Source organism: Heterodontus francisci, chromosome 20 (genome assembly GCF_036365525.1).
Source record: "Heterodontus francisci isolate sHetFra1 chromosome 20, sHetFra1.hap1, whole genome shotgun sequence".
NCBI lineage: Eukaryota > Metazoa > Chordata > Chondrichthyes > Heterodontiformes > Heterodontidae > Heterodontus > Heterodontus francisci.
The window spans coordinates 67,624,507-67,642,381 of NC_090390.1; the positions used below are offsets into that span (position 1 = coordinate 67,624,507).

General features: G+C 42.2%; 1 protein-coding gene across 1 annotated transcript in view; it reads right to left on the bottom strand.

The window, feature by feature from the left end:
* Window positions 1–17,875, bottom strand: part of atp6v1ba (ATPase, H+ transporting, lysosomal, V1 subunit B, member a) — a 100,920-nt gene that overhangs the window by 24,157 nt on the left and 58,888 nt on the right. The window contains exons 6-9 of the mRNA XM_068052979.1: window positions 17,712–17,851; window positions 14,554–14,655; window positions 9,543–9,640; window positions 4,294–4,417 (exon numbers count right to left, since the gene is read on the bottom strand). Coding sequence (XP_067909080.1) covers window positions 4,294–4,417; window positions 9,543–9,640; window positions 14,554–14,655; window positions 17,712–17,851 — 464 coding nt within the window. The remainder of the gene's footprint in view (window positions 1–4,293; window positions 4,418–9,542; window positions 9,641–14,553; window positions 14,656–17,711; window positions 17,852–17,875) is intronic.

Consider the following 17,875-nt stretch of genomic DNA (forward strand, 5'->3'; position numbering starts at 1 on the left):
CCCTCACCACCAACGCTCTTGACCCCTCTTCTGTCTCTAAATTGTCAGATTGCTTGTCTGACATCCAGTAGTGGATAAGCAGAAATTTCCCCCAATTAAATATTAGAAAAATCAACGCCATTGTCATTGATCACCACAAACATTGCTCCCTAGGCAACAACTCCATCCCTCTCTCTTGCACTGCAACGCTGAACCAGACTGTTTGCAATGTTGGTGTCATATTTCACCGAGATAAGCTACCAACCACACGTCCACACCATCATTAAGGCTGCCTACTTCCAAATCCTAACATCGCCCAATCCTACCCCACCTCAGCTCATCTGCCACTGAACACCTCACCCATGCCTTTCTTATCTCTGCACTTGACTATTCTAACAGAATCCTGGCCAGCCTCCCATGTTTTACTATCCGTAAACCGAGCATCATCCAACACTCAGTACAAGTAAGGACACAGGATGTCCTATTCACCCATTATCCCTTTGCTCGCTGTCTTACATTAGCTCCTGATTAAGCAATGCCTTGATTTTAAAATTTGCATTCTTGGTTTTCAAATCCCTCCATGGCCTCATCCCTCCCATCTCTATAAGCTCCTTCATCCCAGAGAATCTGCGCTCCTCCAATTCTGGCCTCTTGAGCATCCCTGATTTTAATTGCTCCATCGATGGCCATGCCTTCAGCAGCCTGAACCCGAAGCTCTGAAATTCCTTCACTAAATCTCTCTGTCTCTCCAGCTCTCTTTCCTCTTTTTGAGACCCCTTTTAAATTCTACCTCTAACCAGGTTTTTGGTCACCTGCCCTAATATCTCATGTGGCCTGTTATCTTATTTTGTTTTATAATTCCCCATGAAGTACTCTGGGACGTTTTATTACATTAAAGGCACTATGTAAGTTCAATTTGTTACTGTTTGTATGTCTGGGGAGATTGCCAGGTGACCCCGTAATTCTACCCAGAGGGAATCCATTACCTGAGAATGCAAGGTGCCACTCCAATTTCCCAGCACATCCGTGGGAAAGGCACATCTGTTGCAACTCTCCAGGTATAGGTTTCAGGGCCAGAATATTAAAATCACCCCATCCAGAGTATCTGGACTAGGTCAATGCCCTCAAAAGTTGGAACTCCTGTCCTGCTCCACTTATAATAGTAGAATAGTGTACCAGCAATCTCAAGTTCCGTGTGTTACTACCAGAATTAAAGTGGAGTTGGGGAGGTTAAGCTAAGTGAATTGCTGAACATTCAGTTCTGTAAACATTTATATCTACTCTACAACCATAAAATATATTCTAAAATGAGTATAAAATGTTAACTTGGCTCAGCATTCTCACTTCTGAATCAGAAGCTTTTGAGTTTAAGACCACTACAGGACTTTAGCACATAATGTAAGCTCACACCAATGTAGCACTAAGCGTGTACTGCATTGACAGGGGGGTTGCAATTTGGATGAGACAATAAAGAGACTCTGCCTATCTGTTCAAAGAGAAACAAGGAGTTTTCCTGGCTTCCTAGCCAAATTTCCTCCCTCAACTGCTATCATACAACTTCAAATCTGTTGCTTATGGGACTTTGTTGAGGTTAAATAGGCTACTGCACTTTACTACAGCAACTTGCATTTATAGAAATAAATGCATGACTATGCTTAAAATAATTCAATGTGAAATTCCATGTATAATAGTAGAGAGGACATCACACAGCTTGGCATAGATTCCAGCTTATGTCCTCCCCACTTTTATGCAATGCTTGGCATAGATTCAAACTCTTGTTTAAGTTGAAAACCCAGAGTGCTAATCCAAGACACCACCTTGTTCTTTTTGCACCATTGCACAAGTCTAAGTCACTCTTTATTCAAGTTTCAAGCAGAAAACTAAAAAAGCATCTTGCCAGCACTGAAATATAATTAAAAACATAAACTGAGAAAAACTGAAAAATTAAAATGTTCATTTCATAATCTACTATATACTTAATATATTTAATTTATTCTGCAGAGCTCGAATTACTGCACCTCAGTAATACACCTTGACATTAATCATTAGTTATGAATGAATCCTGTTATCATCATTTTAAAAAAAATCTATGAAGTTTGACCTGGCATATTTGATGTAACAGTCAAGCTAAAATAAGACCAAGACAGATTAGCTGGAAAACTGGCCACCTTTTCCCCTCACAGTTTGATATACTTTTAAGAAAAATGAATCCTCACTTCAAAATAATGGTTCAGTGGATACAGGGGAAAATGAACATACTTTACTATATAGAATACTAAAATGCTAAATAGCAAAATACAGATAAAAATCAAATCGCAATTCATGTCAAACCTGTCGATGCTGAAACTTAGTTACGTAAATATCACTGTATACTAATAGTAAAGATGAAGTTGACCAAAAACTACTGAAGAGAATGCTTTGCATCAAGGTCAATGCTTTTTCAAAGTTTTGTTCATAATCAATTGAATTCAGTTTGAGCTATGCAGCAACAGATGTGATCTCACCTCCAGACAATAGCAGCACCATTCATGTCATGTTATGTCCACAGCCATTAGTAAATAAATGAAAATAGTCTACAGACATCTCCCTATCTGAACAAAAAAGGATTTTCTTAAATTACCTCTTTTAACCTTGGATAACAGCGTTCCACTGAATTGGTTTTCCATACCAAAATTGCTTTCAAAAGCAGTGTGGATATGTTCAACACAAGGCTAAAGAGCAAATCCATCTAACATAACACAATAAACTCCATGCAATCTCCCTTTAGATATTACCATTAAATAAGCACTACAAACATTAAGTGAATTCTGTCCATCATTGTGTGGCAAACATGCCATCAAAAAACTATGGAAAATACTTAGTACATTCATGATGGAACAGTAAGATTTTCAAGGACTATGATCTGAACTCAAATTCAAGTTAATAAATACCTACAACAGAGGTATTCAAACTGGGTGCTCAGGATTTCTGAGAGGAGATTTCTGAATTAAATGCCTTACAGGAACATTGTGCTAATTTTCACCTCCCAGGGCAGGTTGGGGGTTGGGGCTGGAAGGGGTGGATTTAAAAAAAAAAATCAGCAAAATGGGCAACCCAATCCTAACCTGCCTATTTTTGGTTTTAACTGTGGTGAGCAACCAACCCTCTCTCAGGAGGCGGGTCAATCTCTAAAATATTTTAAAGGAGGCTCTAATCTCCATTTTAACCTAATTTTTACTTTTAAACACCTGCGGGCTGGGTTTCCTGAGCCTCGGGAAACCCAGCAGCTTGAAGGGCCAGACAGAATAGGTTAAGTGCCTTTACAGCACTGTTTGTAGGCCAGAGAAGCAAAAGTGCTTCTTCCCTCTCCCATCCCGCCCAATAAGTAAATGTGTAAACTTCCCCCGCGCAATTTGTCCAACTGCCACCCACCACCTCCCAAAATCTGAATAAACCCTGTATGATGTGACCACCACCTCCTCCTATGCAATCTGGTCCAACTGACATCAAGCGGTGTGGCTAGCTGACTCCCATAAAATAAATTGATAGCTCCCAAGCTCAGCTGCGTTAAGCAATGATAATATTGATTAATCCAAAGTTACATACATTGGAACAGGAAACCCAAAACCAGTGTGAAATGTGCAAGTATGTATTAACAAAGGTGGGGGTGGGATGGGGAGGCAGGGTGCAAAACAATCCATTTTAAAAATTTGCTGAGTGTTCAATAGGAAGCTATCAAGTCCAATTACAAGATGGAACACTCCTGCAGGCCTATATGATATTTATTCTAACTTTATACAACTTCTTCAAAAACCACATTTAGAATATTATGCATGGAGAAGAATGATTCTTGAGCTTTTAATTTTAGAAGGCCAATTGTGAATTCAGTTTAATTGCAGAAAAGACTGAAGTAGCTTGCAAGCAGATATTTAAAATGATGCAAAGGAACCAGACAATGTGGGCCTCGCAGCTACATCGATATCCTGCAGTGTAGGCCAGTGAGAAATCAAACGCTTTATCATCTTTAAGCTTTATTGTGGTGTTGCCTCTATCTGGAGATTGAGTGGGTTGATTCATTGGTAAATAATAGGGCAAGCTATGCAAATTCTAGTGGGAACATACTTGAGCATGGCTTTTCCTCATTCCATTCTTTATAATATTTCCAGGTTATCTCCTCCTCGGTCCCAAAACATGCATTATTGACAGTTGCACTAACTCAGCAAACCATTACCTTTGACTGAATTATAATTAATACTTCCTCTACCACTGAACATCATACAAATGACGCTGTTCCTTTATACAAGATGAACATTCAAGGGATAAAAATGCACGTACCTCTCTCAAAGCTTCAGCATAAGAGCTCATGTCTGTTAAAATAACCAGCACATGCTTTTCACATTGGTAGGCAAGATATTCTGCAGCAGTCAGTGCAAGACGAGGGGTAATAATGCGTTCGATGCTGTTGAAAGAAACAGCTACTCATCAGTATTCGGGTCAGTACTAGCCTCAGAATGTAAGCTTTAGGAATGGAAGTATGCCATTTTTAGCCCATCGAGTCTGTTCCGCCAATGAGAACATGGCTGATCTATGCCCTACCTCCATGTCCCATATCCCTCAATACCTTCGGTAAACAAAAATCAATCTCAGTTTTAAAATTAACAACTGATTTAGCATCAATTGCTAATTGTGAAAAGAGTGTTGGAAACTTCCATCACCCTGTGTGTATAGAAGTGTTTCCCAATTACATTCCTGAAAGCTGGCGGTGAGATTATTAAGAGCAAAAGTAAATCTCGACACCTTCATAGCAAACCATTCTGTAAGTTTGTTCACTTTCACCACAATTTAAAATGTTTCATCATGCTGATCAATTTTCTACAGAAATTAAATTAAAATCAAAATGTTTTCCTGTTGACAAAAAGCATTTGTTTCAGCAGCTGATTGTCAGATTTTAAAACTGATGTCAACAAACCTTTAATTGTAATGCTGTATTTGTATCTAATTTGGTTAAAGAATTGTTCTGCAATGATTCTAGAGATCATAGAATCATACAGCAGAGGTGGTTGGTCCTTCAAGCCAGCTCGAAAAAGAGTTGTCCAATTTAGTCCCACACCCCTGCAAATTGGTTCTCTTCACATACATGTCCAATTGCCTTTTGAAAGTTCCCATGGAATCTGATTCCACTACCCTTTCAGGTAGTGTGTTGAAGAACATAAACTGCTGAAAAAAATTTCTCCTCATATCCCCTCTGATTCTTTTGCCAATTATTTTAGATCTATGATCTCTGGTTACCGGTTGAGTACTTATAAAATTCACATCCTTGTTTTCAAATCCCTGCACAGCCTTGCCCCTCCCTTTCTCTGTAACCTCCTCCAGCCTGCAACCATCTGCGATATCTACACTCCTTCAGTTCTGGATTCTTGCATTCCCTGGATTTTAATCGCTCCACCAGTGGCAGCTGTGCCTTCAGCTGTTGAAGCCCTACATTCTGGAATTCCTCCCAAAACCTCTGCCTCTCTTTCCTCCTTCACGACACTCCTTAAAACCTACCTCTTTGACCAAGCTATTGGCCATCTGCCCTAATATCGCCTTATGTAGCTCAGCGTCAAATTTTATTTGATAACACTCCTGTGAAGTTCCTTGGGACATTTTACTATGTCAAAGGCACTATATAAATACAAGTTGTTGTAACAACTCATTTGCCAGAACTTCTTTCTACTTGCTCTATCAAAACCCTTCACAATTTTGAATACCTCGATCAGGTCTCTCCTTAACCTTCTTTGCTCTCAGGAAACAATACCACGTTCTCCAATCTCTTCACAGTCTCTCATCCCTGAAATCATCTTAGCAAACCTTCTCTGTGCCCTCTCCAAGGTCTTGGAATACTTCCTAATGTAGTGCCCAGACTGTACACAATTTTCAAGTTTTAAGCTTGCTTCCTCTGGTACTGTGATTACAATTTACGATAAATAACCTGCTTTTATCTATCCCAATTCAAAACCCCTAGGCCACGTTTTCCCAATCTCCTTTCCAACAAAAAGGCTGAACTCTACAAGGCTCTCCTCATACGCTTGTGTGGCCCAGAATCATCTGTCACTCAGCACAAAAATCCAAGAAATTTCAGTGGAGCAGGCTGCCATTTTGCCCTTTAATGTTGCTTCTTCTCTCCTTCAGTTCATTAATATCTTTTCAAAGGCATGGTACACTAAACCATTTTCTAAATGTGCTCATGACCAGTTACGTAAGGCTAAAATAACATGTTTAGATATGATGGGCCAAGTGGCCTCTTTCTATGTCGTAAACTTAATATGATTCTATGACATAAGCCATTACGGCACAGGAGGGGACCCATCGAGCCCATACCGATTCTCTGTAGAGCAATCCATTCAGTCCCATTCCCCACTCTATCCCCAAAGCCCTGAAAGTTTATTTCCCTCAAGTGCCCATCCAATTTCCTTTTGAAATTAATGATAATTTCTGCTTCCACCACCCTTGTAGGGAGAGTGCGTTTCAGGTCATCACCACTTGCTGCATAAAAAGATTCCTCAAAATCATGAGGGGTCTGGACAGAATAAATAGGGAGAAACTGTCCCCAGTGGCTTAAGGATCCAGAATCAGAGGACACTGATTTAAGGTGATTGGCAAAAGAAGCAACAGTGACATGAGGAAAAACATTTTTTTTAATGCAGTGAATGGTTAGCACTTGGAATGCACTGCCTGAGAGTGTGGTGGAGGCAGGTTCTACAGAGGCCTTCAAAACAGAACTGGATAATTGTCTGAAGAGAAAAAAGTTGCAGGACTACAGGGAAAAAGCAGGGGAGTGAGCCAAGGTGAGTTGAACTTCCAGAGAGCCAGCTTGGATATGACAGGCCAAACAGCCTCCTTCTGCGCTGTATCCATTCTATGATTCTACACATCCCTCCTGAATCTCTAGCCCAAAACCTTAAATCTGTGTTGCCTAGTCCTTGTACCAGCTAATGGGGAACAGCTTTTCTTTGTCTACTTTATCTAAACCTGTTAATCTTGTACACCTCCATCAAATCTCCCCTCAACCTCCATTATAATGAAATGCCTCTCAGATACTCCTAGTACGTAACCAGCAGTACTGATAGCACACATTGCGTGCGGCCAAAATACTAATCATTTTTCCTTTCTCACGAATTGTGCTTGCATATTACACTCACTATTTTCCATTTGTTAGGTTTTCACTTTTTTGAAAAAACTATTTATCACTGGCTCTAGTCTATAAATTTATGGTTTGCATAATAATATTAATATGCTGAAGAGGTGGTTATGGGTAGCGTGGCATACAATTACTTTGAGTTCAGTAAGAAAAAGGAAAGCATTTGCAATTATGCAGCCTTGTTCATGGTCTCAGGATATCCCAAAACGCTTCACAACAAATGAAGTACTTCTGAAAAGTACTCACTTGTTGTAATGTAGGATAACAAGACTGACAATTTCTGCACCTCTGTTTTAGTAATGTTGGTGAGGGCTAAATATTGGCCAGGACACCAGGAGAACTCCCCTGCTCTTCTTCAAATAGTGCCATGGGATCTCAGAGGGCAGACAAGGCCTCGGTTTAATGTCTCATCCAAAAGGCGACACCTCCAATAGAACTGTAATCTCTCTGTATTGCACTGAGGTATCAGTCTGGACTGTGATCAAGTCTCCGAAGCGAGGCTTGAGCCCACAACTTTCTTACTCTAGAGAAGAGAATGCTGCCATTGAGCCCTGGCTGACAGCTAAATAATAAATAAGCCCTTGAATATGTACTTCTGCATGCACAGAATAAAATTCCAGATCACAGTGGCATGAATTGCAATTAGGATAGTTGAGAGAAGATGGTGAGACATGTAATGGGGGTAATGGAGTGTTTATACCAGTGTGAAAGAATATGGCAAATATATAAATGTCCTACCAATGATTCAATCAAGACATATGCATAGTGTTTCAGGCAAACAAGTTTTATCTGGATGTTTCTTCATAGATTGTGAATGGCAGTTTTTAGAAAACGTATAATGGAAAAGATGCATTTGCAAGGTAAATTTGCAATTACTATGAGAATGGAATTTTCCAAATAAAATGGCAAGGAACATGATTCACTTTTGCAAAATAATAGTTTTGTAGGTGAACATATGGATAACTGATCAGTACCAATACATCATTTAGTTTCCTTGAAAGCATGTTTATTTACTGGCTAAATTAAAGCAAAATACCGCGGATGCTGGAAAACTGAAATAAAAACAGAAAGTGCTGGAAATACACAGCAGGTCTGGTAGCATCTGTGGGGAAAGAGAAACACAGGTGTTTTTGTCCGCCGCAGCAGACTGGAGGTGTTTTTGCGCGGGGGGGGGGGGGGGGGTGTAAAATCAAGTGGGAGGCGGGGGGTGCAATTCCCATCGCCTACCTGCCCCCGCTGCTATTTTACCAGCAGTAGAGGAGATTGAAATGGCCCACCGCCCCAGGCCAACTGAATTAATTGCTACTTAAGGGGCTCCTCCTCCCCCACCCCCACCCCACCATTGCCGGACATTTTGCCACCTGGGGAGGGCTCCTTGCAGGCTGGGGTCCCCTCCTGATCGGGCACCCTGTTCCCCATGAAGGCTGCGCACTCCCCCCACCCCACCCCCCCAAAACCCCATCGACCACCACACCCCTCACTGGGGCCCAGCCAATGTTCCGCGGCAACGCTCAAAACCCCCACTTTCGGAGCCAGTGTCCATGGTCCTCTTCTGGCCGAGTGCAGTCCCAGCAGTGGCTACCGTTCGCAGTGGTGCTGCTGGGACTGAGGAGTTGCCTACCCTCTGATTCAGCGGCAGCTCCTGGAAGTGGGACCTCCCGGCTCAGAGGGGCGGAAATCCCACCAGGGGCCAATTAAGGGCCTGGGCACCGCAAAATCGCTGTATGGCTTCCAGGCCTGGTGGAGCTGGGCTCGCCCCTGACTTTTCAACCAGTGGGTGGGGCCTCTGCTGTACAGCATGGCTACCCGATCCGAACCAGTCAACATGTCTCGGGTTCGGGTCGGGTCGCACTTCTGGGTCCGGCATTCGGGCTCAGGTCGGGTCAGACCCACTCTATCACTACCTCCGGTAAGTGCTCCAATGTTAATGTACTTTTTGGACTTGAAAGGTTGTTTAGTTACAATTTTTTTTAAGCTTGTGCAGATAAGCAACAAAGTGAAAAACGGAAGCTAGGTTAACTGATGGTCTGGTCAGGTCGGGCGTGGGAAAAAAATGAAAGGACTGAGGCTGGGTCAGGCTCAGGTCGGGTTTCATTTGCAGACCCGAGCCAGCCTTTACTCTGCTGCCATGTAAAATTCCGGCCAGAGTTAACTGTTCAGGTGTGTGACCCTTCATCAGAACTGATGAAAGGTCACAAACCTGAAACTTTAACTGTTTCTCTCTCCACAGATGCTGCCTGACCTGCTGTGTATTTCCAGCACTTGTTTATTTACTGGCTATTGTCTTGAAAAAATGTGCTGTTCTAATGAATTAGAGAAGCCTGTCTAATTCACAAATTCTTTTCGTTTAACTGCTGAAAAAGGGCAAAACTCACTTCTGGATTTGTTATTTTGAGGTACTTACGTTGGGTCATTTGCAAGATTCAAAAAGAGACAGACATTGTCCATTGATCCATTTTCTTCAAAGTCAGTTTTGAAGAACCTTGCAGTTTCCATATTAACCTGTTATACAGGATGCAAATGATCAAAACTGAATCAGCCCAATTTGGTTACCCTTATAACTAATCATAAACTACCGAGACCTGCAAAACATTTGCGGTGAAATTAGTACCTTTATTGCAACAGAACTTCTTTGAACACAGGATTTCAGGTTATTCTTTCCTATGCCACTCGGCCCTTCCCATGCTATCCCCATGCCATTCCTTTCATCCCTCTCATATAAACCCCATCCCCTCCCTTCTTTCTACGCCATCCACATCCCCCATTCCATCTCATGACATCTCATCCCTGTCCCCCATTACATCCCACCCATGCCATCTCTCCTCCCACCAGCACCCCCCTCCCCCAAGATGTAGTACTGTAGTACTTTTTAAAATCATCCTTGTAAATGCCAACTTCACTCAAAAGAGTTACTCACCATCCTGACTTGGAACTATATCACCATTCCTTCACTGTCGCTGGGTCAAAATCCTGGAACTCCCTCCCTAACAGCACTGTGGGTGTACCTACACCACATGGACTGCTGTAGTTCAAGAAGGCAGCTCACCGCCACCTTCTTATGGGCAATTAGGGATGGACAATAAATGTCGGCCTTGCCAGCAATGCCCACATCCCAAGAACAAACAAATAAAAATGGATCCAAACCTCTCATTCTGCAATTATCCTCCATGCACAATATATAAAGCAAGTTACGCAACCAGGAACTTGGATATCCCAGCTCATTTGATGCTATTGGACATATGATTTTCAGCACCAGATTTACACATTTGTATTGGTGCATGTCACAGGGTGCACAAAGCTACAGAGGAGCTCTAATGCTATATGCCAATAACATGCTATCATGAACAAGACAGCATTTAGTGTGCCTCATTCATGCCTGTATCCTGATCACAAAAGCAGTTTTTTTTATTGCTGTTTCAGGTTGTGCAGCATCACTCCCTCCTTAAAAATGTAAACTTTTATTCTTTAATCCAGAGAAATAATGCAGTATTTCATAATTCGGAGTGCTCCTCCTCACCATACCTAACTTCTTTCATGCAAAAGGGTGATTTTAAATTATGTATCAGTTTAAGCAGGAATTTTTGTGCGTGGGAACAGGACCACATATTTCGTATAGCACAAAAGATCTGACAGCCAGAGCTAAAGTCAAAAAGCTGTAAGCATGGCAGTTTTCCAACGTCGGAATTTTGTATCAGTAGTTGAATTTAGCTCAAAATATATCAAACAAGTCCAGGCAGGTGCTCTAGACTTTAAAACCATTCAATCCTTCCAATATTTTTCATATAGTATCAAGAAAGTTCTTTCAAACAGCTTTTCCTGTGAGAGCTGATGTCATTTTAACCATTGCTTATTCACAGATGGTGATGGGTTCATGGCCGTTCTTTAGCAAATATAAAAATTAAACAACTTTTCTTAAACGTGGACATATTTTAATTCTAAGGTTTTTGTATCGTTAGTTCCCTGTTCGCCAGCTGTAATAAAAAATAAACTGTAGAAGAAAATGCTTGGAGCTTGCCCTTAACCTTCTAAAATAACCATCAAACCAAATTATATTTCAAGAGCAGGAATGCCCAATTTGGCAGTGAAAAGGAGTTTGATGAAATGTATTTTTCCTTCAAATCAGACTAAATTCAGTAGAATTCTGGATGTAATGTCATATCTATCCAAGATCAGATGCGTACATCGGTCTCCAACCACCTAAACAAGCAACATTTTCTGCTCTTGGAGATGAAGTCCATGAGGAGAATCAACTCACTCATTAGGTTTACAGCAATTGCTACAAACTCCTACTTCTCAAAGCTAGTTATTAACAATTAAAAGTCAGATTTTCTGCTAATCATAATTATTCTGAATGTCTAAAACTTGACTGCTTTATTCTAAGTGCTATGCCAAAGTAGTGTCTTTTATGTTCTTACGGCTAAATCTTTGTACTTTTGAATGTGCATCTTCATGATCCTGTTCAGTGCTAAAATGTCTTTATACTGAATAAAGTATGAGCACCACTGTGCTAGAAAATGGCTTTTTGTTCGAATTTATTATGCCAGATGGGCCAACCATAGTGAGCACCCAAGTCAGTTAAGGAGGCATGTGTAATTATCAACACTAGTAATATACTGGCAATTATGCCTTGATTAGAGAAAATATGATGTATGGTAGAACATCACAATGTTTTCCCAGAAGCTACAGCTGTATTATTTTGTCCAGGAATGGTCATTAGCACATTGCTGTTTGCGTGAGCTTGCTGTGCACCAGTTAGCTGCCGAGTTTCCTACATTACAACAGTGGCTAGACTTCAAAAGTACTTCATTGGTTGTACAGATGTCCTGAGGTCATGAAAGGCACTATATAAATGTAAGTGTTTTTTTTATGTTAACTTTACCTCGAGGAGGCTGAAATACAAAGGGGAGACAGTTTATGCTTTGGTTGTACAAAGCATTAGTCAGACTCCATCTGAGGTACACCACAGGAATGATATATGGCCTTGCAGGGTGTACAATGCAGATTCATGAGGTTGATACCAGGGCTTAAAAGGTTAAAATATGAATGCAGATCATCACAAATCAGGTTTGTATGTTGTTGAGTTTTGACAGTTAAGGTTGATCTAATTAAGGTGAGGTGAAAGTGACTGCCCTTGACATCAAGGCAACATTCGACTGAGTATGGCAGCAAGGAGCCCTAGCAAAACTGGAGTCAATGGGAATCAGAGGGAAAATTCTCTGCTGGTTAGTCATACCTAGCACAAAGGAAGATGGTTGTGGTTTGGAAGTCAATCATCTCAGTCTCAGGACATCACTGCAGGAGTTCCTCAGTAGTGTCATAGGCCCAACCATCTTCAGCTGCTTCATCAATGACCTTCCCTCCATCATAAGGTCAGAAGTGGGGATGTTTTCTGATAATTGCACAACGTTCAGCACCATTCATGACACATCTGTGCCACACAAGTGCAAGACAATCACTATCTCAAACAGGAGAGAAGCTAACTATCTCCCCTTGATATTCAATGGCAGTGAATCCCACCGACCCCCACCCCCCCCCCCCCCCCACACCCCCACTATCAACATCGGGTTACCATCGACCAGAAACTGAACTGGAGTAGCCATACAAATACTGTGGCTACAGCAGCAGGTCAGAGACTAGGAATTCTGCAGCGAGTAACTCATCTCCTGTCTCCCCAATGCCTGCCCATCATCTACAAGGCACAAGTCAGGAATGTGATGGAATACTCTCCATTTGCCTGGATGGATGCAGCTCCAACAACACTCGAGAAGCTAGACACCATCCAGTACAAAGCGGCCCACTTGATTGCCACCCCATCCACCACTTACAACATTCACTCCCTTCACCACTGACGCATAGTGGCAGCAGTGTGTACGGTCTACAAGATGCACTGCAGAAACTCACCAAGGCTCCTTCAACAGCACCTTACAAACCTGCGACCTCCAGCACCTTGAAGGACAAGGGCAGCAGATACATGGGAACACCACCACCTGCAAGGTCCCCCCCAAGCTACACACTATCCTGATTTGGAACTATAGCCGTTCCTTCACTGTCACTGGGTCAAAATCCTGGAACGCCCTTCCTAACAGCATTGTTGGCGTACCTACACCCCAAGGACTACAGGGTTCAGAAAGGCTGTTCACCACCACCTTCTCAAGGGCAATTAGGAATGGGCAATAAATGCTGTCCTAGCCAGCATCGCCCATATCCCACAAACAAATAAAACTTAGATTTTTTAAATGATATAGGAATTTGATAGGATAGATACATAAGAACTATTTTCTCTGGTGAGGGACTTCAGAACAAGAGGGCATATTCTTAGAATTAGAGCTAGGCCATTTAGGAATGAAATCAGCAAGTGATTTTTCACACAAAGGACGGTGGAAATCTGGAACTCATTCCTCAAAAGGCTGCAGATGCTAAGTCAATAGAAATTTTCAAGCCTACGATTGACAGTCTTTCATTAGGTAAGGATATCAAGGGATATGGGTTAAAGGCAAATAAATGGAGTTGAAATGCAGATGAGTCATGAATGGGATTAGAATAGATAGGGTTGATGGCCGGCGTGGACATAGTGGGCCAAAGAACCTGTTTCTGTGCTGTATAACTTGGACTCTAATGGCAGACTGTGCTAGTGGTGCTGACTTGTCTACTTCCGTTTCCATATGCGTTTGATATAAATACAAGTTGTTACTGTCGCTGTGCAAGTTGGATTAGAAAAGTCATATGATCAAAAGTAAGTTTCATATTGAAATTTAGCTGCCTCAGTCTTCATGTATATTAATTCTAAATCCAGTCATGTGTCAGGACTGCCTATTCTATATGTACAGCACGGTGCAATGTTGCTATGCCTATTGTGATGGTTTATAAACTGAAGAAACTTTAACCACAAAATTTAGTAGAATTTCTAATTTAATGCAGCAATACCAAAATGTATGCTGACTTAGCCCTGTGGCCTTACATTTTATAGTATTTACAATGAAAGTAAAAAAATTTCAAATTTTGTCCTAGTCAGAGATTTAAAGAAGGACCCACAGTAATTGAGTAACTTGCCATTTTTTTCATTTAACGAATTTGTGTGTATATAACAGATGGTTCATTTATGTTACTCTTGCAATGAAGACTGACTGGTTTCTACCATCAGATCAATATAGTTCCATTTAGCCACAGCACTGCATGTTAATTACTGCTCTTTCCATCAATTCTGGTTAGTTTGGCAGGATTCAAGATAATGTAAACCTCCCTTCACATGACAATCTACTGACCTTCAGTGCAAAGGCAATTGTGGACCACCAACAGCTGCAGGCTGGGGAGCTGTATCTGCCACTGTACTCTTTCATCATTAATGGCAACACAGTTAATTGGCAGACCAATTAACAAGGTCTACACAGCTATAGTACTCTGCCTAATTCACTTACACCCATAGCAGCAAACACAATGGCAAAATTCTCCGCACTGTAGTCCATGACATCTTTGGATTTTTGAACTAGGCCAGCTTGCCGGCAGATCTGGGCAGCAATCTGGAAAAGAATTCAGATCTGTTACGAGATTGATGCTCTATAGGCAGCATTCTTCATGCGCTCAGAACCCCCCCAACACCAATTTTGACTTTTAGTGAATGAGAAAGTTCCCAGCTGTTTACATGCTTCATTTTTTGTACTTCAAATTGAGTAAAACCATCTTCTGTGAAGCCTTCTCTACCTTAAAGAATAATGAGCACACACACTCATTATCTATGTAGTACAATGCTGTAGGCAGGACAAAATCCTGTTCTAGCACAGGTTTCAGAATTGATCAACAACTTTTAGTCATAATCAAGGCAAGGCACAAAGAAAAGATGAAAGTGCATGAAAAACAAAAACAGTAGCCTGTTCTGAATTTAGCTGAGCAGCAGGTTGTTTTTTGGCCCCTACAAAAACAATGCTGGATGTGGAGGCATTACTGCATTTGGTTTTCCAAATAGGGTAAGAATGTCTCCTACTATTAGAGACAGCACATCATTCAAAAAATCATGGACTTCGATTTATTCTCTTGTACAATGATTTAAAAGCACAAGTGAGGTGCTGACACACCAACACATTCACACTGCGGAGAGGCCATGCGCTTGCTCCATATGTGGAAAGGGATTCCCTCGTTCATCCAATTGGCTGACACACCAGTGAGTTCACACTGGGGATCAAGCAGGTGGTGGAACTGACTAGATTGCTCTGCAGACAGCCGGCATGGACTCGATGGGCCGAATGGCCTCCTTCTCTGCCATAAATGACTCATTAATAGGTAATACCAACCCTCAACAAAAACATTTCCTCATTGATATTTTAGGCCTCTTAGTCCCAAAATTACATTACAGTAGTGGTGCTCGGAACCTTTCAAAATTTTTTCAGATTATTTTTGTACAACTATTTATCGATTCAAAGTAATACAACAAGTAGGCCCAGAGGCTGCAGTTATTTAAAAATATTAAGTGAGCGGATTACAAATCACAGAATCGTTACAGCGCAGAAGGAGGACATTTGAATCAGACTGAAATGAAATTAGTTCAGATTTCATTCTGGCACTTCTTCAATTTGTGATGGGTCCACAAGCAAAAAAATATCAGTGTTTTACAGGAAATCCTGTTAAGCCTTCTACTGCTGTCGTGCATTTATTCTCCTCATCTCTGTGTAGCCACACCATCTCCTCCAACGCCCACTTCCACTGTCCAGTTTAGTAGTACTGCCCTTGTTTAGTCTGAGTGCTGTCTAACCAATTAAAACACCTCCAGCAAAAGTTTCCCTTCCTGGCCCTAAAGCATTACCTCTGGAGTCTCCCATGGATCTATTTTTGCTCCCCTCTTCTTCCTCACCTATATGCTGCCCTTGGTATCAACTATAAACATGGGGTTAACTTCTACATGCACTCTGACTATACTCAGCTCCTCCCTCTCCACTATAATTCTAGTTGCCTCAGTGCGGTCAAACTGCTTGTCTGACATCCAGTCTTCATTACCTCATCACTGTATTGGACAAATGACACTTTTAGACAAGTGTAGATTAAAGAATTTAGTAGTACCTTTTTTATACTGTTATTAATTTGCACTGGGTATATTTCTAGTCACTAGCTGCCCTCAAGTACGCTGTTCATGTGACTACTCAAGATGGAAATTTATTTATTTATTTATTTAGAGATACAGCACTGAAACAGGCCCTTCGGCCCACCGAGTCTGTGCCGACCAACAACCACCCATTTATACTAAGCCTACATTAACCCCATATTCTCTACCACATCCCCACCATTCTCCTACCACCTACCTATACTACGGGCAATTTACCTATCAACCTGCAAGTCTTTGGAGGTGGGAGGAAACCGGAGCACCCGGTGGAAACCCACACAGACACAGGGAGAACTTGTAAACTCCGCACAGACAGTACCCAGAACTGAACCCGGGTCACTGGAGCTGTGAGGCTGCAGTGCTAACCACTGCGCCACTGTGCCGCCCATAAATTGTTAGCAAGATTCGGCTATGGGAATGAAGGAGAACATCAAAGCTTAGCCTGAGCTTGTCCTCCAAATGCCTATATATGTCACTGAGAACCCTGGACCAAGGGTTTAGTCCTCCCTAACCCAGACCCCAAGGCCAACTATAGCAGTACTATCTGGTTGAGATCAGCTAACACCACAGACAGAGACTTAGGCTGGGATTTTTCCAAGGTGGCAGGGTCCCACTGCTGGGGCTGGAAGCAGGGTGGGGGCACCTTGCTTTGGCTGGCGGTGGGAACTGAGGCCGCATTTACGGGCGACAGCCAAATAAGTGGCTGCCACTGGGCCTGCTGTCCGATTAAGGATGGCAGACTGTCCCAAAAGTTGTTGGCTCAGAGGGCAGCAACTCAGCATCGCCACAAGGAGCGGTGGCCACTGCTGGGGCTGCATCTGGAGGAAGAGGATATAACAATGGACGTGTGCCCTCCCAACCAAGTGAGTGGGATCAGTAGTGCCAGGGCCAGTCAGGCAGCCCCCAGTGAGGGGGGGGAGGCCAGTCAGTGAAGTGTGTAGGGGGGTGGGGGGAGAGGTCGCTGAGGGCAGGTGGCGTGATGCTGTGGGGGCAGCATTACTGCCGGGGGACCCCTCCAGGAGTCAAAGAGTGCCCAAAAGAACCTCCCACAACCCGGAGCCCGTGAGGTTTCCCTGGCAGTCTCCCCACGTGGCTGAGGGCCCTCCGCTGCTGGTAAAATGCCAACAGAGTCTGCCACCGTTACCAATGCTGACAAAATGGTATGGCAGCAGGCAGAGGCTGGGCACATGACCTGACGCCTTACCACGCCACTTTGCCAGCCATCGCGCTTCCTAGCCTGTCCTCAAAGGGCCGGAAATACCCTGGCCGTAGTTACATATTGAGCAGAAAACTTATTAACTGAGCTTTTAACAGAGCTATTGAAAGTGTATTAATTTTGTACTACATTTACTGACATTTTCCATACAAAATAATGGAAGAGAAAAAGTTAAATAGTTAAGCATCTCAATAAAATATTCAGAATATTCAGTGTTTACCGAGCCTACTATCTATAAAATAATAGGTTCATTGATGATTTTTACCAACCTCATTATGTGGCAAACCCGCTGCTGAAAATATGGGAATTTTCTGTCCTCTAGCAATACTGTTCATACCATCTATTGCCGAGATTCCAGTTTGGATCATTTCTTCTGGGTATATACGACACTGTGGATTTATAGGCTGACCTAAAATGTAATTCAAGCAAAAAC